The following is a 22,343-nucleotide window of genomic DNA, read 5'->3' as shown; positions in this document are numbered from 1 at the left end:
CGCCCATCGCCCTCTCCTTTCCCACTCTGCTTTGCTTTTCACACCTCTCAATTATTTACTGGCCTTTTTGTCCACCGCTGGTGGCTTGGCCCCAGGCATATGTCATTGTGTGTGTGTGTGAGCATGTTTGTGTATGCAGAAATGAATACCGTTTCACACACTAACAGAAGTCTTTTATCATTCAGAAATGTTGTCTGTACCATATGCTCACGCAGGTGCTGACCGGTCACCGGCATGCTGGAACCATTTTTCACAGCCCCAGTGGTGACACAATATGGGAGACGGTGTGGTGGCTTTCGGAGATGTATTCTTTTTTTGTGATATAACATCTGATTTTGCATTTCAATTCTTGCGTATAAAAATAAGTGTCTTATGCACATTTACATCCTACATGACAGAAGTTTCAGAGGGTTGCAACCTCACGTTCTCCTTTTGTAAAAATATGGTTTTACGTACACATTTACATTACACATGTAAATGAACAGGTGAGGCGTTGTATTATGGGGAAAGGTATTAAACTGTAACTATAATTATTTAACAAAAATACATGAATATCGAAATTCATCAACATATTAATATTTCCAAGGCTTTTTAACCCTTATTACATTATATGTTACAGCAGCCTTTCATAACCCTAACACTTCATAATAATCCTCAGTTATAAATTGAAAGCTCATAGCTAATTAAATGTATTTAAATTGTTACTTTGGTGTTAATAAACAGTGAAAAGCTAATTAATAATAATTATGCTTATTGTTGTGCTAATAGTCAATAGTCTTACTCATGCTTACCTTTGTTATTAGTTTTTGGACTAAAAATATAAAATATCAAAATAATAATGCAGTTCTATAGGTTTATATTTAGGTGACAAACAGTTATATTCTTATAACATAACACTGTTTATATAGATATTTTGTATACATAAAGTAATGTTATATTGCATGTATAAAAACAATTCAAGATATTTCTGTGTGTCAAAGCCAATAAGAGATGATATAATTTGAAGTGTTTGTTAATTATTACTAAATGTTACTGTACAGATCTATGAGCCTGTCTGATACTCAGAGGGATCTTTTTCTGTTACTGGTTACTTTTGAACCCAAACTGTAACTTTTCCCAGAGTCCAACCAAGAAAGTGTGACGCTTACACCAAACAGTTAGAGAAGGTGAACAGGCCTCTGTGTCCTGTGAGTCACATGGTTGAACAAACTATTAATAACTAATAAGTAAGAATTATAAAAGATTATTTCACCATTGGTTAGTAGTGGGAAAAAGGTTTTTTAACTACAGTTTAATTAACTATCAATTTGTTATTAATTAACAAAGGTTAATGCTTTATGAAAATAGAAGAAGTGTATACCCCTGCTTACAACAACTTCATAGAGTCTTATATATTAAATGTCGCAAATATAATGTTTTAAAAGCTATGAAGCATTAAATGCAGCTTGCAAAGTCTAAAACAGGGTAAATGGTGGTAAACGTTGTAATGAATAATGCATATGTTGGTTGTTCTTGCCATAAATTACTCGACAGAAATCAGATTTTTTTTGTCACTCTGTCTTCACACTCACACTAAGTATGTGTGTGTGTGTGTGTGTGTGTGTGTGTGTGTGTGTGTGTGGGATGGGGGGGGGGGGGGGGGGTCAGTTTGTAAAACCCACCCTGTATGTGTGCATTAAAGGATTACCATAGCTCCTCTGATGATTGAAAGCTGACACTATGCTATATAAAAAAAAGTTTTTTGGGGGTGTGAACCAGGGTCAAACTTTCTCTCACTGAGGATGAGTCAACCCCCCCAAAATACTAACCCTCGCTGCGTTTCCAATGTATCTGACTGGTGGTTTCACACAAACCCCACAAAATCTCTCCATCCTCTGACTTCAGTTCCAGCTCATGCACACCTTGTTTCTCTTGGAGAGAGAAAGATTTCCTTTGGCGACGAGTGGAGGGCTTTTCTGTCCGGGAGCCGTCACAGTCGCCTCGCACACTAGAATGAATTTAAAGAGGCAGGTAAACTGCTGCTCGCTCCGTATTAACAGAGCCATATATTCAGCCTGTCTCTTTGGCTTTTTTTCCCTTCTTCTTCTGCCCTTCCTCGGTTTCTCCATCTTTCTCTGCTCGTCTTTTTTTCCCAACAGCCTGTAGAAAACGTCTGGGGGGGATCGATAGGGCTCTCGGGGTGTAGTGACTGCAGCGCTAATGAATCAAGCCTACAGTGTTTGTTAAGTAGACAGGGCTGTGAAGGAGTGCTGAAGGGGAGTTTGTCTTCGTGCTTTATCTCATTGCAACACTCCTTTTTGCTGTTTGTCTCTGAAAGTAACAGAACAGTGGGCAAACCTTGAAACTTTGATAGGCAATGTAATATTGAACTCTCCACAAACGCACGACTCGTCCTCTTTCACGAGTTCGCGAGGCAGCAATTTGTGGAAATAGCCAGAAATGGCCTTTTTAAAACGCAACTTATTCAACCCTGAGAATGTAAAGTATATCATGTTGCTATCTTAATGGCACACTCGGCTTCTGTTTTTGTAATTTCCCCCAGTGGAGGAGCAGTTTATCACACTCAAATCTGAAAATAACCAGTCGATATAATTATTTATTGTGCCTGCCAAAAATTGCTGCTGCGCCGGAGTCCATTCTGAAATCCTCTTGTGAACTGTGCACTAAAAATCAAATGCCTTTACAAAAAAAAAATCCCAAAAAACTCCCAAATACACCCGAGACCCTCTTGAAGTTAAAGCTTTTTCTGAAAAGGAAAAAGGAAGAAGAAGGAAAAAAAATCTTGAATTCTCATGTTTTTTCCTACAGCTTAAACCGTATCTCTCCAAGGTCGGACAGTGAGACTGTGGGAGGCTGTTTGTGTTAAAAGCAGGATGGCTTGTATTTCCTCTTCCTCCTCCTCCTCCTCCTCCTCCTCCTCCCCCTTTCTCTCTTTCACCACAAGCAAGAGCTATCTTGGAAGGAGAAAAAAAAGGCTTTTTATCGCTGATGGCTGATAGTCATAAATTTGTATTAAATATGTCCTCTATCGATTGGCCTTGTCGGATGAATACAATTAAAGAGACGGCGCTGAGTGCTTCCCACCTGGGAGGGGAAGATGGAGGGATTAAAAGAGGGGAGGATGGAAGGATAGAGGGAGGAAATCGAGTAGGGAAAGTGTAAGGGAGTGAAAGAATAGGTGAGCGAAAGGTTTTTGGCAGCTTCTTCGGTCGAGTCACAGCTCGTCCACATCTTGCGTAAATTTTTGTGTGTGTGTCTGTGTGTGTGGGCGCTTAGGGTGTGTGTGGGGCTCTTTGTGTTTTAGGCTCTCATCGTGCTCCTCTTGTGTCTGCTCACACACCACCTCCTTAATTTCCATGGTTTTGCCCTCCCCTCCCTTTCTAATTTTTATTTTGATGTTGTTGGGAAGAAGAGAGGCAGAGAACGGAATCAAGGTGTAGGAAAAATGAAAAAGTGGGATGGAGGGATCGAGTGATACGGGGTAGAAAGAGTGAGGACAGCCACCTGTATGCAGTGTTGATGGACAGATGGAGGGATGAAGCCAACTGGACATAGGAGGGATTAGATGAAGAGAGGAAGCAAAGTGCTGTGTTGTGTGTGTGATTGTGTGTGAGGGCCTCCGGCCAGCTGAGGTGTTTGCTCGGCTCAGAGTGATCTCCCACTGTGGTCACCGCAAGACACACACACACACACACACACACACACACACACACACACACACACACACACACACACACACACACTGATGACTGAATTGTCCTACTTGGCAGCTGTTGCAGGTCCCTCAGATCACTCAATACCAGACTGGCTTTGTGTATATACACGTGTGTGTGTGTGTGTGTGTGTGTGTGTGTGTGTGTGTGTGTGTGCGTGTGCCTTTAGTGACCACCAACCTCTTGCTTGTGGCACTAGAGAAAATCTGCTTCTTCTCAGCATGAGCTCTTATCTCATCAGAGATTTTACACATGAGTGTGTGTGTGTTTCTAGGGAAAACAAAGCATGTGTATTTTTTAGGAAAAAGTACATCAACCTATTCTGATCAATCATTTATGTTAACCTACTGTATCTGAATCACAGCTGCACATCACTGAATGACTGAGAATATTTGACAGAAGATCCTGTGAAAGAGAGACTTTAAATTGTCTTTACAGCTTCCCGCTGTCGTCAGACTCCCTGAACAGTGTTTTAAATGTTTAGTTCAGATCATTTAGTGACTTTATAAACAACCAGCTGACACCATATCCATTAGATTGCACTTCCCTACATTTTTTTGATGGATTTTATGTGAACCTCCTAATATTCACCAAATCCAGGGTTATGGTTGGAATTTGCTTTATCCACATGTTATCGATTTTCAGACACCAAAGGGGAGTATGGTGGCCCTGAGAGGTCAAATGCACTACAGCTGCAGACATGTTCAGAAAGCACAGAAAACACAGCAGAAGTACATGCTTGATACCTGACAGTGCATTTGGCCTGTCAGGGTCACCATACTATGTTGTTTCTCTTTGTTTGTTTGTTTCTTTTCTTTTCTTTTTTTTTTAATTTTTTTTTACCTGTTTGACATAGTCATGGAAATCTCAGAAAAACTGAAAAGTCAAACTGCATTAACAGTTCATTAAAAGGTGACTCTAGTGTCTGAAAGTATCCGTGTTTAGCATTCTGTTAAATGCAGTCTACCTCTAATTGGTTCACCTGGTGAATGTCATAAGTTAGCGTCACCATTCATAACACTGTTACATAATGTAAGCTTTTGAATGTGACCTATTTCCAAAAAAGTGATTGTTTCTGTGGCTTTTGGTGTTAGCCAGTAAAACCTTCTCCCCACAGCGAGCCCTTCGGTGGTGCTTACAGTTACTAGTGAGCTATACTGGTGATCAAGAGGTTTCCATTTAGGGGCTGAAATAACAGCCGTTTGGTTTATTGAACAGGACATCGATTATATTCATGAACACTTGGTGCCAGGGCAGTGGCTGGATAATTTTGCATTGAGTTGAAGCAAAGGTTTCATGCCCAAACTTGTTTTTACTTTTTGTGTGGACAGGACTCTAATTGTTGCAGTATTTTGCACATTTCAGTCTTGCTGCAGTCAAATCAGTGAGCAGCCTGTCAGCCTGGATATTGCCTAAGAAATGTAGCCTACAACTGTACGTGATGTATTTTATTTACTCCATCTATAGGAAGTGAGACAAAAAAATGCTACAGAACATTTTACATCATTTAATAAAGGGTCTGATCATAGACTTTATATGAAACACAGACATAGCCTGCAGTTGGTGTAGTTTTGAATACAGGGTATGATTCGAGTGTGTGACTACCTTATGACTGATAAGTTGCCATCGTATAAGTGGACAGTGCCCTTGGTTTATCAGTCAAAGGTAAACCTTTGCATTTTGGCAGTCATCCTCTTGTTTTTTTTGATACCATATCTGGCAAACAAACCTGACTCCACAAACCAATGGGAATGTCCATCATTTCTGTAAAGGATATGGCTTTAATAAAGGATGTAATCGATCAAATATCTGCACGATTCTCCCAAATCTGATTAAGGTCAGCAATCTGCAACAGATTAGAAGATGAAGGAAAGTTTCTACATCATGGGTTTTAAGTATAAGTCAACACACTGAGTCACTGAGTACTGTGTGTGTGTTTGTGTGTCAGGACTAAGTTTCCTCTTTCAAACCCCAGTCTCTCGCTCTCTTTCTCTGCTCACATAAGTGCTGTAATTTGGATGCTCTGTAATTTCACCATGGTGGTTTAGGGTTAAGTGGAGGCTGTCCCTGCCATCATGAGCACTGGTCTTCTAAATGGACACACACTCTCCCTCACACACACATACACACACACTGGATCATTGCTACAGTGTGCTTGGATGCTTCTACAAAGGCCGGTGCATTTAATTACATTTATAAACACAGTTTTAAGGGCCCAGGCTGTGTCATTAGAACAGGCTTTACGAGATACATTACTGTGTGTGTGTGTGTGTGTGTGTGTGTGTGTGTGTGTGTGTGTGTGTGTGTGTGTGTGTGTGTGTGTGCATGAGAGCCAGAGAGCAAGCGAGCGGTGGTGTGTGTTTGTGTATGCCATAAGGAGAAAGAAAAGGAAGCTTTGTCACATTGCAGCTATAATGGGTGGCTGGATGGACACACACACAGACACACACGAGTAGAGTGGTGAGAGAGTTGCAGATCGCACAGTCTGTAGCCCAGCAGGGGTTCCAAACACAGAGACAGAAGGTATTGATATATCCTACACACACACACACACACACACACACACACACACACACACACACACACACACACACACACACACACACACACACACACACACACACACAGTGACAGACGGTATTGGTATTTTTGCTCATCAGCCTACAGTGTATGGCTGTTTAGCAGGACCACACTGACATGCACATTCTCGGGCACACACACACACACACACACACACACACACACACACACACACACACACACACACACACACACACACAGCATGTAATCAGGCTGGCTCAATAATTCATTGTTGTTTTTGGTCATTCAAATGCATTCTACCTTCTTTCTCTCACAAAAATACCAGATCATTATTGTCAGGTCTGGAGGCTTCTTTTTGTTCGCAGCTATTTTAAGTTCAGATTGTGGGTCTTTGCCATTGGCAGGTGTTTTTATGTATTATTTTATTTGGATGTTCACTTTGATTGAGCATCTATAAATCCGGCAACTTCATTGCTGATTGATCTGCCTTCTTTTGAAGATAAAAATATATATTTTTTATTTTGCAGAGTTTCTGTCTTTACTTTGGAAAACTTTATTCTGTTGCAAAGAAAGCTGATAGTCCACGGGATATATATTGATTTTATCAAGACATTCTCAGATTAACTGGGGTATAGTATGACGATTGGCATCATGTGTATGAACATACTCAAGCATGAATGCAGTTATGGCATTGAGTGCCATGGGTGGTACTAAAAGCATTTGCCTTAGTTTTACACAACAGTTTTGTGAACAGTCAGATAGGGTCAAAGCAATGCTGTGATGAACATTCCTTACCTGTGTGTTTGCACAGCTGTTTCTTTTTTGTAAGGAAAAGAATCTAGATGAGGTCAAAGGCCTCCTGGACCAGCAGATGCAAACGCCAATGAAAATGTATGGATGTAGAAATAAAGTCATTACATTTGTCAAAGAAGTCGAGTCCTTGAGTCCATCTTGAGGGAACAAACACTTCAGGGTGCGGTGTAACAGCAAGAAGGAGGAACACTGAACCTTTTTCCTATCTTGCAAGGTAATTGGTGTTGTACGTTCCCCCCGGCCTACACAACTTTGCAATAGGATTGACATACTTGCCTTGTAAGTGCAGTGTTTGAGGAAGTTCCTTTGAGCTAGCTGGTGACTCATAGTTGCTAATGGTGGCTGATTTCCTTCCAAGCATAGTGCCGTTTTTTTGAGCAGTTTCTGTCATGTTATTATTTGACTGCGGCGTTCCCCTCAGTGAGCGGACAGGACACCAGCTGCCACTGTTTGCATTCCAATTGTTTGCCATCCAGTTAGTAAGAAGGCCCGAGCATAAAGGGGAAAATAATTGGAGGACAGGAGGATTGTACAGATCGCTTTTCTATGGACTGCACAGAAAGGAGCTGCAGGATTTAACTCGCTACAAGGGCAAGACAGCAAATGATGGCAAAATAACAATTAGAGGAATTTAGTGACACTATAATAGGATGACACTCAAGTATGCAGTGCAGCCAAACTCTTATTTTTGTTCTTACCATGGTTTTGGTAATTGCCTTGTTTTTGCCTCATCTTTCTGAATTAAACCCACTTGGTCTCAAGATGGTTTCGTTTAGAGGGCACTGATCTTCAGCTCGAACAAACATGCTGCTCCGAGATGACAAACTTGAAACGCGACTATAATTAGGGTAGCAAGATTTTCACACGACAACAATGATATGGCTAAGTGCTTGTGAGACGTATAGTAGGCTGGAAGAAGCAGCAAACCACAGCTGCTACACTTTAGTGCTGTATGATGGGGGAAAGATGAAGGGAGGTGAAGACGATGGATGGCTTATGATAGGGGAGTCAATAACTTCAATGTCCTGTTGAAGCCATTTAAAAATCATTTTCTTTGGTATGGTTTGCTCCCCGTGCCACAACTGACTTTTTATATAGTAAAGTAAGTAAGTCAGTGTATCAAGTATGAGACCGAAGTATCTGAGTCACTGAGGATGTGTAGAGAGAGTGAGGCCAAGGGTGAGCAGAACTCGTTATAATAAAATATGCTAGATGTTCCATAGATGTATATATGCATCACTGCAATACAGATTTATTGCCTATATTTATGAGCCCTTTTTAAAGTTACAGTCTGACCAGCCCTGAAATTGACTGTTTGATGGGGAACATTTAACCCAAGCCATGATGTTTCTGCAAACTTTTATTGCCCCAACCAAACGAATCATTGAAAATATTAAAGCTATTAATTGTTAGGTTTATTAGTTATTCATATTTATCACTGAACTCAATCATAGGCATTAGCTGTTGCAGTTTTTTTTGCAGATTCTTCTAATAGCATTCTGTTAAATTCCTTGAAAATCAGATTGACCCGCACTGACTGGCTTACCTTTTACCAACATGTAACAGCTCAATTATTTCTATTTTTATTTGCTTTGGCACATTCCTCATTCTTTTTTGTTCTTTAAAAAAAAGAGGAAAAGACAATTAATCTGACAATAAATGAACATAACCCCAGCTTTGCAAGACATGCTTGGTGAAGCATAAGGAAAGAACTGAAGTTCTAGTGAAATGTTGAGGTATCCCTTTAAGGTAAAGCAGGGGTTCATCAGGGGTGAGCGGCGATGCCCAGATGTAAATACAAGCAGCAGATCCTGAAAGCCTGAGGCTCCGATGGAAATCCCAAATTGTATTAAGGGACATTGTCCCTCACTCTCAGTATGCGTACCTAATCCTGTTTTAGCGATGTTCCATTACCTCAATTACTATCATCTCGCCCAGAGGTGGACCCAGCCAAGGACACCACCAGAGAACTACCGATGGGTGGAGGAGAGAGAGAGCAAGGGAGGGGAGGGCTATAAAGAGGAGAGTCCTAGCTTGTACCAAAAAAAAGAGAAAAGAGAAAAGAAAGGAAATAAGGAGGATAGATTTATGGAGAAATCATCATAAATGATAGAGAATTAAAAGAATTCATGTAAAGCTACAAGGATAGTTGTAGGTCTGTCTTAGAAGGTAGCCAAGACCTGGCATCCATTTTTGTTTCCCAGCTGGTTGTGGAGGGATGTAATGGTGGCAGTCCAGCTAATTTACAGGCCAGAATTCTGGCTGAAGGACAGACCACTATGCTGGCTGACGTTCTGAGGTGGATTCAATAAAAATCATTTTATACTGTAAATGTGCTGCCATCTTAAAGATACACTGACGCTTTTAATTTAGTGCCACCAACATGTCTTGTTCTGGTTACACAGACATGCATGAAACATTTGGAGGTAACAGGTCATGTGTCACTGCAGCAACTTGTGGAAAACAGTTTCAAATGCTGTAAGCATCTATCGTTCAGTACGTTTTTATTTTTTGAATATTTAAAGAAAAGAAGATTTTTTTTGCCATTTTAACCTTCAAAATGTGACTACATGCATCGACATTATGTCTTCACTGTGGCCGACAACATTATAAGACTACCAAAAAAATGCAGTCTATACTACTATGTGAATTCCATAAATTTAGGGTTTTCCTACTTGATATTTAGTTTTTGTTGTTTCTGTTGAAATCTTCAATTTGTTTCAAGGAGGAGAGAACATCTACCCCAATATAAAAAGACTAATATTCTGATGTCGGAGTTTTCATGAACGCAGCTCTGCACTGAAAACTGTTTCTCTGACTGAGGCCTAAATAAACTAAACAGGCATGTTCTGACTTGTGAGATCATTCAATCAAGTAGAAATGACTTCTGCATCTTTTTAAGTTACAGTTATAAATTCAAAGACTGCAGGTGTATTAGCTACAGTAACACACTCTGTGTTACTGTCACATGCGGGTTGCTGCTTGTCTGCAGAAGGCTCTTATTTCAAAAGCTGACGATATGCAAATGAAGAACAGCAGCTGAACAACAAACACTAAAATGAGAAAAGCAAAAATTCCTCATTTGAACTTTGTAATAAAGTTTATACAAAATACAAAGAAGATGATTGTTCTGTAAATGCTTTCTATCAGTGATTCCTGGAATACCATTTGCATGTGTTCACAGCGACAGGATAGAGATGATGCTCAGGGGCATCACTACTCATGGTTGCGCTGTCCACGTCACACGCGGGGAGTATCATTACGAGCATCTATCAGTTGGCAGTTGGTCAGGATTCCATCCTGGTCCTGTCAGGGACGAGGTGACCATTTTAAGTGGCTGTATCTGTATGACTGGGGAAAAAGAAAAAAAGTATTACAGCACAGTTGACATAAAAACTATAAAGCAAAGGAAAAAAATAGCTGATAACAGCAGAAGAAAAGCTGAAAATTAAAGTGAAGTAAAACAAATTAGCTTCAGAGAGAGACTATCAAAGTGCAGCACCCTGACCCTAACCCTGACCACCAAGCAATGCGTTCAATTTTTTTTTTGATGTGTCTGTTAGAATAATTATTTTTCACCTTCTGAATGCCAAGACTTGGGAGAACAATTTCAATAATCCTGAACCACATATGATGCTCTGGTGTATTTTGGTCTCAATCTATCCGTTTTGTCGCTGTACGCTTTGGTGCGCTGGCTTTATTTCAGCCCCTTGCACAGCCATTGGCTCAGAGTGTTACACTTCGTTGTTGAGAGGGATGGGTAGAGCCAGGGGAACTTGCTGCACTCTGTCCTTCTCTCTCTCTCACACACAAAGGAGTTGTGAAACATGAGCCAAGCTGTCTTACTGCCTCCCTCTCCCATCTAGCACCACATAAGTGTCCAGGCAATGCCCTTGGCTTAATAAGGCTTAATGCCTGCGCTTGTCACTGTAGCATGGCTGGTATTGAGTGCTAGGACATTTCTGAAACTGTGTGTGTGTCCTCTGGAGTCTCACTAGCAGGCACACGGCTCTGACATTTACCCTCGGTAAAGAAGCGGATGTTATTATTTCCCCCATCTGCCCACCCGTCTCCTTCCATATACCTGGTGCACACGTGCAGCCAAACTTTAAAGTTGTGCGAGGTATTTGTCACCTCTATCTAAACTTAAACCACAGAGATTACTTCTATTGCATCTTCTTTCTTTCTCTTTCTCTGGCTCGATCTGTCTTCATTCCACCGTCTCCATTCCACTTTCTCACTTCATTTTTCTACCTTGGAGTGGTGGAGAGTTTGCCTAATGAAGTGGCTGATGGGAGTATATTACAGGGAGACAGAGTGGAGCGGTCGCCTACTCTAAAATCCATTAACCTTACAGTTTCAATCAGCATGCAGACAAGTCTGAGCTACGAGTCAAAAAGGCGCGTATTAGCTTAAGAGTTACACTATTGTGCCTTTTACTTGTTTTACTTAATACTTTACACACATCTTTATACACAGAGAGAAACATTTTTTTTCTTTTGTTTTCAGACAGTTTGTAATGTCAACATTTTATACAAGTCTTTTTTTTAATCAAATGACAGTACTTTCCCGGGGACACAGAATGAATCAAAAATTATGAATATGCAGATACTCATGATTTAATGACATAGTTGAAGATTTACACTAAGTGCACATTCACCACATTCCTCAGAAAAAGATTTCTGTATAGTGTTGTAGGAGTATCAGTTTGAGCAGAACCACACATATAGAGAGAAACTTTTCTCAAAGAAGGTGATAAACCAGTGATTCCCAAGCATTTTGCCACAAGATGTCTTAAAACAAAGCTTATTGTGAGCGTCTGCACAAATGAAATGATCTGCACATGTGACCGCTTTAGCCAAAGAGGCATTTTTGTCAGAAGCAAAGGCATGAAGGTTATTCCTTATGAGAAACATATTTCCTATTTTGTCAGATTTGATTTGCATCTATTTGTAGGGTTCCCAGTCCCACTGGACTAAATCATATGCACATTTTGGAACTCATGAGAAGCTCCATTTAAGTTTTATATAACAAGCGTTTCTGTTTTTTACACAGCAAGTAAGACAAATATTAGACTTCCTTCCTACTAATAGTCGTATTTTGACTGCTGCAAAACATGCCTCAGATACTATTCTGCCTGAAAAGTCTGTAATAGAGTGACATTTTTCAGGGAGATACAGGGCAGCTTTTGTTCTTATACTTGCTCACACTGTGCTAACTCAGTACACATTGTACCTTTTTTCTGTTCTGTTGGACTCATTCATTTTGTGTGTATGAAAATAGAGATGTCAGACCGGCACCTTGATGATTGTATTCAGAATTACTGCTTGAAACTGTAACTGCTTGAAGGGGACCTATTATTCTCCATATTCTTATGCTTGGATTCTTCGAGTAGCTTTGTACTGAGCCTCGGTACATCCTCTGTTCAACCACTGAATGAAACAAGCAGTTTTAGGCACCTTCCCCATCTCTTTAAGTCAGCTTTTGTCGGAAACCAAGTGTTTAGAGGATTCTATTACAGATTCTATTAAATTGAAATTAACAGTCGCCACAAGGAGATTTATATTGTAAAGTAAAGACCCTACAATAATAGAGAAAAAACCCAGCGATCTAACAACAACAGTGGGAAGGAAAAACTCCTTTTTAACAGGAAGAACCCTGTAGCAGAACCAGGCTGAGGGAGGGGTAACCAACTGGGGACGATGACAGATGATGTCAGATGCCTTTAAACCTATTGGCTCTAAGCTAATAGGACCTCAACTCTCACCCTAGTTCTGGGCTATTAGAGTATTATTTTAAATTGTTTTCCAAAGTTGTGGCAGGCAGGGGAAAAAAACAAAACAAAAAATAGATTCACCTTTAATTGAAATTACTGTCTAGTCAATAAGGGGAAGGCCAAATAATGTCCAGGTAGAAAAAGTGCAGTTTTATTGTCAGTGTCCAAGACCAGAGCAGATCAACCAAAGGGAAAAAACATGAATAAATAAATGAATCCTCCCTGGTCCTGATAATGCAAATGATATTCACAGGTTAGATCCTTTGCAGGTGCCTACAATTAGTGGTAATTTGTGCCGATTTTAATGATCCATAATTTGGCTGCTTTTGCAAATGGTTGGTCATATGGGATAAGTGTGTGTGTGTGTACAGAAAGAGAAGCCGGGAGAGGAAAAGGGAAGGGAAATGAAGGCGAATCTTTCGACCAGATGCTGAAATGCACAGACAGACAGACCCCCGCGCACACGCACTTTAACTCAATCATGTCTTCCTTATGACGACAAGCTATTCTGTCGCAATTCATTGTCGTTTATGTGAATAAAAACATTTCTTTTGTCAATTTAAATCGCTGTCTGTAAGCTCTGTACTGTCAGTAAAATTAGATCTCATTTAAACACACACTCGTACACAGAGATTTTCTCTTTGCATGTATTTGTTGAAGTATTTTTTCCATCCCTAAAACCTCTTTGACTTTCTCTTTCTGGCTATTAGAGGTAAATTGCAGTGTGCTGACGTCTAAAAGCTTCCGCTAAACCATGACATCCTTTTAGTATCACTGTTAATTTGCCGTATTTGTTCTGCCAGTAATTAGCAGGTGATACGTCCCAATTTAGTGTGTATTTTTACAACCCACCTAACCTGTTTACATATTAATGGGGTGTTTTGTAATTTATTGTCCACGACACGATTCAACAAAATAGCTTTTAACCAAAAAATCATCTGAGATAATTAGCATCAATATTACGACCCCGAGAATGACACCCATTTGCTTTTGAAATAATATTGCCTGTTTCAGCTTATTATGTGTTACAACTTTTTGACTTTTTTTTTCATTGCAGTTGTTGTTATTCCATAAATAACTCTATTTCTACCCACACACTGAAGACAGCTCAAGCATTTTATGCATTAAATGAGATATTTTACGATTGTTGGTAGTGAAAGGGACAAAGCTATGGTGTTAGTCATTCAGTACAGTCACATATAGAGCTATTATGCTATAGCTACTTTCTGTTTTAGTGTAAATTAAAATTCCAGACTGACCTCACACTAGCTGTCTATCTGAATATTTTCTCTTTTGCTTTGGGCTTTTGATCATGCATAAACTCGTTAATGTATAAAATGTGCATATCTGCATGTTCACTTTGTTTAATGTACCCTTGCTGCACAGTGCTTAATAGTGGAAGGCACTCTGAATGGCAGTGATGGCGGGGTTTGTTTATCATCTAATCTTGTAAACGAGCTGATGGCCGTCCATCAGTGCCCTAATGAGATTACACATGCATTGCGGGTCCTGCCACAGGTCATCGTCACCAGGGCCATTCAAAGGCAATTATTGTTTTAGATGTTCCTCTTGTTGCTGTCTCAAAGTGACTCTACATGCTTCACTGACAGAAGATGCTTTGAAGCAGACTGAAGGGGTTATTTTTCCTCTCCAGTTGGAGCCTAAATGTTTTCGCACTCCTACTGTTATACCATCCTTGGGCGATTGAGCTGCTCTGTTGTGTTTGTGTGAATAAGGGTGTGCATGCACATTTAAGTGTGGGCAGTACATATGACTCTAAAATACAGTTTATGTCAATGAACTTGCATACATTTGAGATAAAAATAGAAGAGCATTTCTGACTACTCATGGCTTCAACCTCCAGGTTGCCAGAGCCTGCCATGAGTGACGGTTGAATTTTGCTTTAACCGTATGTGTGATAGGCAAATTTTCAGAAGGGAGAACATGTTACATTTTGAATGAAGTCACATATTTTGTCATTGCAGTACACCGCCTGGCAGGTAAAAGAAATCTATGAAACAGGATGGATCTACTCTTAATTGTAACCCCAGACAGGTTTCCAATGACCTAGTGAATCAGGTGGTTAATGTATTTAGGTTGTTGCTGGAGAAATAAGGAAGTAGTAAATTACAAGTTTGGAGGATTCTTCTGTGTTGTCTCTCCTGTGTGTTCGGGAGTGTGTGTGTTTGTCAGTGAGCCTCTGTTTTGGTAGATCAGTGGGAAGTGGTCGTCCGCTGGGATAGCCCCGTTTCTTTGTTCTCCTGCTGACAATGGAGGACTCACAGTCAGTCTAAAGGGAGAAATTATGTCCCAAAGCAGTCTGGGAGAAAAAGAGAGAGACACACACACTTCTCACATGCTACTCATGTGGGGCATGACCTCAATAAAAGCTACTGTTGTATTTGCAAAGCCCTCAACACCATGTGCCGACCACTTTTAAAAGCTGTAACAGTTAGGCCTTAGGTTTAAAGACTGGTTCAGCTGAGAACAAAGTTGCTCTTCATGTGTTTCGTTCCGTATATAGCACTGTTCATGTACAGCTGTTTCAATGAAAATGAGTCAAATGACACTAAATGAGCAGCATTTGAAATGCATTAAATGTTTAAAAGAATTCAGCTTCTGTACAATAACATTAACTGTTTCAGATGTAACAAAGTCTGCATCATGTTGAAGGTCACTGATCATTTCTTCTAACCCCCATTCTTTTTTCTTTGTCACAACAGGTAAGGAGGAGCCTACCACTTATACCTGCACTACATGTAAGCAGTCTTATGGCAGCGCCTGGTTCTTGCTGCAGCATGCTCAGAACACCCACGGCTTCCGTATCTACCTGGAAAGTGAACATGGCAGTCCTCTGACCCCACGCATGGGTGGCCCTTCCTCCCTTGGCGGAGGCGCAGACTGCCCTTCTCAGCCTCCACTTCATGGCCTTCATCTGCCTCCTGATGCAAGCCCCTTCAACCTCCTGCGCATCCCTGGCTCGGGCTCAGGTGGAAGGGACAGTGTTGGAGCAGGAGGTGGCATTGGCACTGGCGCTGTTGGTGGTGGCCATCATCAGCGTTTCCCCCCAACACCACCCCTCTTCAGCCCCCCTCCAAGGAACCACCTGGACCCCCACCACCTGAGCCCAGAGGAGCTGGCGCTGGCAGCCCACCACCCGAGTGCCTTTGACAGGGTGCTGCGCCTCAATCCTCCTCTGCCTCTAGATCCCCCTCCAACAATGGACTTCTCAAGGCGGCTTCGGGAACTGGCGGGCAACACCTCAGGGTCCACTCCCCCGCTGTCCCCAAGCCGGCCAAGCCCCATGCAACGCTTACTCCAGCCATTCCAGACAGGAGGAGGAAGTGGAGGCACAGGAGGTGCAGGGGGCAGCAAACCTCCATATCTTGCTACTCCACCGCCTCTTCCAGGTTCCATGCAGTCACCTGTGGGCTCTCAGACCACGCCCACTACCCCTCTCCCCTCAGCAGGGGCTACACCCTCCTCTACCACCCAGTTGAAATCAAAGTGTTGTGAATTTTGTGGCAAGGCCTTCAAGTTTCAGAGTAATCTCATCGTGCACCGGCGTAGCCACACAGGAGAGAAGCCGTACAAATGCCACTTATGTGATCATGCGTGCACACAGGCTAGCAAACTGAAACGCCACATGAAGACACACATGCATAAATCGTCCTCACCAAATACAGGCAAGTCAGAAGACGGGCTTTCTACAGCCTCATCCCCGGAGCCTGGAACTAGTGAGCATGTGGGCAGCGCAAGCAATGCCCTCAAGTCAGTGGTGGCCAAGCTGAAAAGTGAGAATGACCGTATGCTACGTGAAAATGGAGAGGAGGAGGAGGAGGAAGAGGAGGAGGAGGAAGAAGAGGAGGAGGAGGAAGAAGAAGAGGAGGAGGAAGAGGAGGGGGAGGAGGAGGAAGAGCAGAATGGAGAGAGGGTAGCAAGACGAAACAATAACAGCTATCACTTTGGCTTGAACCTTGAAACGGCACGTCAGCATGAAAACAACGGCAGCATCGGAAGTCGACTGGGAGGAGTGGCCGATGAGGGCTCGATCCCTCGTTCGCTGCCTGAGGTGATGCAGGGAATGGGTCTTGCTGCGAGCATGCAGCACTTCAGTGAAGCCCTAAATGCACACAAACGAAATGCCATGGCCCAAGAGAACCACCTGCACCACCACCTCAACCGAGACCATCACCACAATCGTGAGATATGCGATGGAGACTCAGTGCTGGAAACCGATCGTGGGGAGGAGGGCTCAGTCTCAACGGTCAACGGTCGAGGAGCATCACCTAATGAATCCGCCTCCGTCGGCCTCTCCAAGAAACTGCTTCTAGGTAGTCCCAGTCCACTCAGTCCTTTCTCTAAACGTATCAAGCTGGAAAAGGAGTTTGACCTGCCCACTTCTACAATCCCTAACACTGAGAATGTCTACTCTCAGTGGCTGGCTGGCTATGCTGCCTCCCGACAACTCAAGGACCCTTTTCTGAACTTTGGGGATTCCAGACAATCGCCCTTTGCATCCTCATCGGAGCATTCTTCAGAGAACGGCAGCCTGCGTTTCTCAACCCCTCCGGGGGAATTGGATGGTGGGATGTCAGGCCGTAGTGGTACAGGCAGTGGGGGCAGCACACCACACCTCGGTGGTCCTGGGCGCCCCAGCTCCAAGGACGGCCGCAGGAGTGATACTTGTGAGTTTTGTGGCAAAGTGTTCAAGAACTGCAGTAACCTGACAGTGCACAGGCGCAGCCACACAGGGGAAAGACCGTACAAGTGTGAGCTGTGCAATTATGCATGTGCCCAGAGCTCCAAACTTACTCGCCACATGAAGACCCATGGTCAGGTGGGCAAAGACGTGTACAAGTGTGAAATTTGTCAGATGCCCTTCAGTGTCTACAGCACCTTGGAGAAACACATGAAAAAATGGCACAGTGACCGTCCTTTGAGTACCGAAATTAAGTCAGAGTAGAAGGCCGAACAATGGGACCTTTTCCCCGCAGTTATGTCCACCATCAGTCCCCGGTTTATTCCCTGCCCCTTGTAGATTTGCCCCAATCCCAACACACCACTTTTGCCAATCTGGCAGAAGTTTAAGACCATGTGCTTTGCACCAGCACACCCTGTTTCCATTACTCATTGAATGCATGATCTGTATCGGGGCAATACTCTTGCATTGACGCAAAACTTCGAGCCTTTCTCTTGTGCAATAATTTACATGTTGTGTACTATTTTCTTTTATGAGTTTTCCTTTTCCATTTTTAAGAATTAGTCAGCATGCATAGTATGTTTTTGCTAATCAAAGAAAAAAAAAAAGAAAAGAACTTGTCCCTGGTTGGTTAGTTGTTGAGTAAATGTGTTGCTGTTTTTCTCTTGTTCAGTTTTTTTCTTTTTATTCTTCAAAAAGAGAAAAGACAAGAAAGATACATCCATGCTGCATACATTCTGTAACACATATCATGTACAGTTCTGTTTTGTAACATGGAAAGTGAACATTCTTTGACTTGATCCATTTCTTACAACCCTGGAAATGCACTTATCCTGATCTTTCTAAAAGATACCATGTTCAGACAGGGTTTAAAAAAACCAACATGCATTGGCTTGAGGACTAAACTGTAAGTGGGCCTTGAAATTTCTTTAAAAAAGACAAGGGTGTGCTAGAATTCAATTTGTACTATCATTCGGTAGAATAAGAAAGAGTGCCTTTGATATCTTTAGACTGCATCGGCCATAACCTTATCTGGCATAAGTTTGGGGTCACATAAGCCACCCAGCGAAGGTCCTTGCATCAAGCACCTGACTGCTCAAATGGACTGTGATGATTCATGATGAAAGATCAGCGAGTTCTCTTTAATCATCATTTAGCTACCTATTACATGTTCAATAGGCTATCTTTAATATGTGGATTTCATGGCAAGCATGGTACAAGCAGTATTGTGTATATCTGAATTATTTGTAGTTTTGTTTTTTGGTGAGGAGGTACTTTTAAAACAAAGGTAACCTGTAGTGTACAATCCTGAATTTGAGGGATACAACGCATGGCTGAGAAGTGTCATGTATCTGCGTTAGCACAAACCTACAACGCTGCTTCAATACGTCAGTGTGTGGAACAATGCATAAAGTAATATATGAGCTCCAAATGAGGCTAACTTTATTTGAGAGCATTGAAATAACTACAAGCTAGACAGACAGAAAGCTACACAGAACTGGAAGCTACATATTACGGGGATTAGAGGCAATGTCTTTCACTTTACATTTCCAGTATCAAAACAGGGTCATAAGTATTATTGCAGAGAAAAAAATAGAGAATTGCAAAAAAATCTATCTGTACTCTAGGGCTCTTTCAAAAAAATCAGAATGAGATCATTTTAATCAGTGTGTATAGGCTAATGCAGAGCATTTTTGTTTGTTTGCTGTTGCTTTTTAACCCAAAGGCAGATTTTTTTTTTTTTTTGTTGTTTCATTCAAGCCGTTCACAGTTTTCACTTGTCACTCCACCTGGGGTACGTACTGACGTCTCTCGTGCATTGTGCCACACCAATGCAGGTTGAGTCTAAAAGCTAGATTGTCATTTATAGGACATAAAGTGCACTGTTTCCTTTTTTTCCTGTTTACAAGTTTACGTCAAAGGGGACGAAAACCTCACTGAAATGCTGTCAGACAATGAGGGTCCCATTGTTCTGAACAGTAAAAGATAAGACACATAATATGTTGTAACTCCACCCTCGTGACCTCTGTACCCTTGCCATTTCACCTTTGACCATTTGTCAAATTGTTACCCCTGGAATCCCCAACATTTAGCCTGGGCTGATATTTCATTGTTGTCAGCAAGATCTGTAAATTCAAAGGTTCACAGCGAGTAACCGATGCTCCTACACGGCCGTCAAATGGACACAGTTTTCATTCCTGCTGGCCACTGTAACATCCACTTTTTTTCTTTCTTCTTTATTTTAAAGGAGCTGTTGTTGTTGTCGTCTGTACCTGAATAATCTATAGACCTTACTGGCTTGTCAACTGACACTCCAAGTTGTGTTGCCCACACTGCAAGAATCTGTTTTTTGTATAAATCTTCCTTTAATTATAGATATGAAAATAAACTTTTGTTTTCAAATAACACTTCACGCTCTCTTAGGGGAAGATGTATTTAAGTTTAATTGTCGTTTCTCTTTTCCTCAGCGTCTTGGTGGTGTTCAAGACTCCGATCACAGTATATATGAAATGATACAAAAAAAAAGATGAAAAACAAACAAACAAAAAACAAAAAAAAAAAACAAACTCTGTGATTTTTTTTTTTTTCCGTATTTTGTTTTGCCTTGGCTCTTCACAGCTCTTCAGGTTGAAATACATTGGGGAAAGGATTAAAATTATATATGAATATATAATAAAGAACTTAAAATATAGGAAAATGCACACTCATGTCGATTCCTATGCTTAAACACATTTATGGTCTACTTTTTCTGTATTTCTAGAATTGTATTTGAATTCAATGTTCACTTAGAGTAGGCACTATAGTATTTATATTGAGGCTCGTATTTTTAACTGTTGCTTGTTCTCTCTAAAGGTATTTACCATACCTTCTTTTGGTAGTGGAAAAAAAATCCCAAGCTGCCACGGTATATTTTTTTAATTTGGCAGGATAATATAGTGCGAATTATTTGTATGTTTAAAGAAATAAAAGAAAAAAAACATAAAAAGCAGCTAAAATATGTGGCATTGGGAGGCGTCGTGGGGCCATCAGATGGCCGCTGCTGTTTCCTGTCCACAGAGGTGGTTGTACATATGTTTGCTTTTTGGTTCAGACCTCCTTCCCTTGTCCCCCCCCCCCCCGCTGCCATTCTTGTATGCAGTAATGCAAGCTGACGTCGGCCTGTTCTGTTGTGTGCTTCTGTCTCTCTCACCCCTCCCACCTGACAACATTCCAACATCAAGAAGCTAGGGGGGAAAAAAACAAAAGAAAAAAAAACTTCATATGCAGTACATGGATTACGAAAAAGCGTCAAAATAAATACGTTGAAAAACAAATTTAATGTTTTGCAGTTTTTTTCATTGCCAAATACTAAATGGTGCTTTATATTTAGATTGGGTATACTTTCATATGCAAAGCATATTTAAAAATGACCCGGGGGACGTGGAGAAGCCTGCTTGAGTTGAGACTTTTTTGTAAATGGCAATGCGGAATATTTTGTTATCAGCCTTTTCTATTCCTGTTCTGAGAGCTGTTTGTTGTAACTTGAACTTGAACTTTATCTTTTACTATGGGAGTTACTATTTATTATTACCTATATGCTCTGTTTAAAACAGAGACATGGAATGGATTCTTTTTGGTTTTTTTGGTTTCTTACTTTTTTTGGTTATGTTATAATTTTAATTTTTTAAATTTTAATTTGTTTTTTTTGTAATGGTGGCCGATGGTCATTGGAGCTCTTTAATTTCTGTTGTACTTGTTTGGGGTCTCTGTTCAGTTGTATTGGGAAAACCACTGTCTGTGTTTTCTGGCAGATGTCTGCATAATCCTGTTCACACACCCATTTTGTCCCTTTATCAAAAAACAATTAATAAAAAAATGAAAGTATAATGGCACTTGTTGCTTATCTCCACTGTGTGTGTGTGTGTGTGTGTGTGTGTGTGTGTGTGTGTGTCAAGTTATCTCAAGTATGCATGCATGTATGTGTATGTAATTACCCCCACCCCACCCTACAGCTATGTTTTAGTTGCAAACTCGTCATCAAGCAATTACTGTTGTATCTTTTTGAATCTCCTATTTAAAAAATGGTCAAAACTCTTCCATTAAAAGCCATTTGTAACAAGTCCATACGCTCAGTTCCCCCAACAGAGTGAGCGAGTGTCTGATCTGATTTTCTTAACATACAAGGCTTACACCATTGATGCCAAACTCATTTACATCGTGGGCCACATATAACCCACTTTGATCTGGGCCAGTGGGCCAGACCAGTGAAAATCCTCTTTCTGTCAGTAACAAGTTTAACAACACATTGAATATAAGAAAAATAAGTAGATTTCAACTGTTTGTCTGCATAATGAAGAAATGGTCATGGAAGAAATCTGTCAGCATATGGACTCTTTGGGACTACATTTTAAGTAGGTTTATATATATATATATATATATATATAAACCTACTTAAAATATATATATATATATATATATATATATATATATATATATATATATATATATATATATATATATATATATATAAAGTGAAGGAACATGAACCTTTCTGTAATTTTTTTCTGTCAGTTTTAATTGTTCATTTCTTGCTTAGTTACTTTGGTGTAGCTATCAGTGTGCTGTCTCTATCAGTAGGAGAAGCTCAAAAACTTATGAAGCTACAGTTAAAAGTCCAAAATCTTTGCTCATCTTCACATCTTCCAAAGACATCCAGTGGGTTGAATTAGAGTGATTTGGCAGGTCAGTTCTAGCCCCTGATGGACTGATGTTTGACATACTTGCTTCACACTGTTCCTTGAACCTAATGAACTCAGCT

The 22,343-nt window shown here is 40.9% G+C and overlaps 1 protein-coding gene across 2 annotated transcripts in view; it reads left to right on the top strand.

Annotated features, from left to right (window-relative positions):
- The window catches only part of bcl11aa (BCL11 transcription factor A a), a 59,486-nt gene extending 38,074 nt beyond the window's left edge, over positions 1-21,412 (top strand). For both annotated transcript variants that reach the window (XM_082558113.1, XM_082558114.1), the window contains one exon: positions 15,567-21,412. In XM_082558113.1, coding sequence (XP_082414239.1) covers positions 15,567-17,809 — 2,243 coding nt within the window. In that variant the 3' untranslated portion in view covers positions 17,810-21,412. The remainder of the gene's footprint in view (positions 1-15,566) is intronic.
- The last annotated feature ends 931 nt before the right edge of the window (positions 21,413-22,343 follow it).

Source organism: Aulonocara stuartgranti, assembly GCF_965226115.1.
Source record: "Aulonocara stuartgranti genome assembly, chromosome: 13".
NCBI lineage: Eukaryota > Metazoa > Chordata > Actinopteri > Cichliformes > Cichlidae > Aulonocara > Aulonocara stuartgranti.
This window is presented reverse-complemented; position numbering and strand designations above follow the sequence as displayed.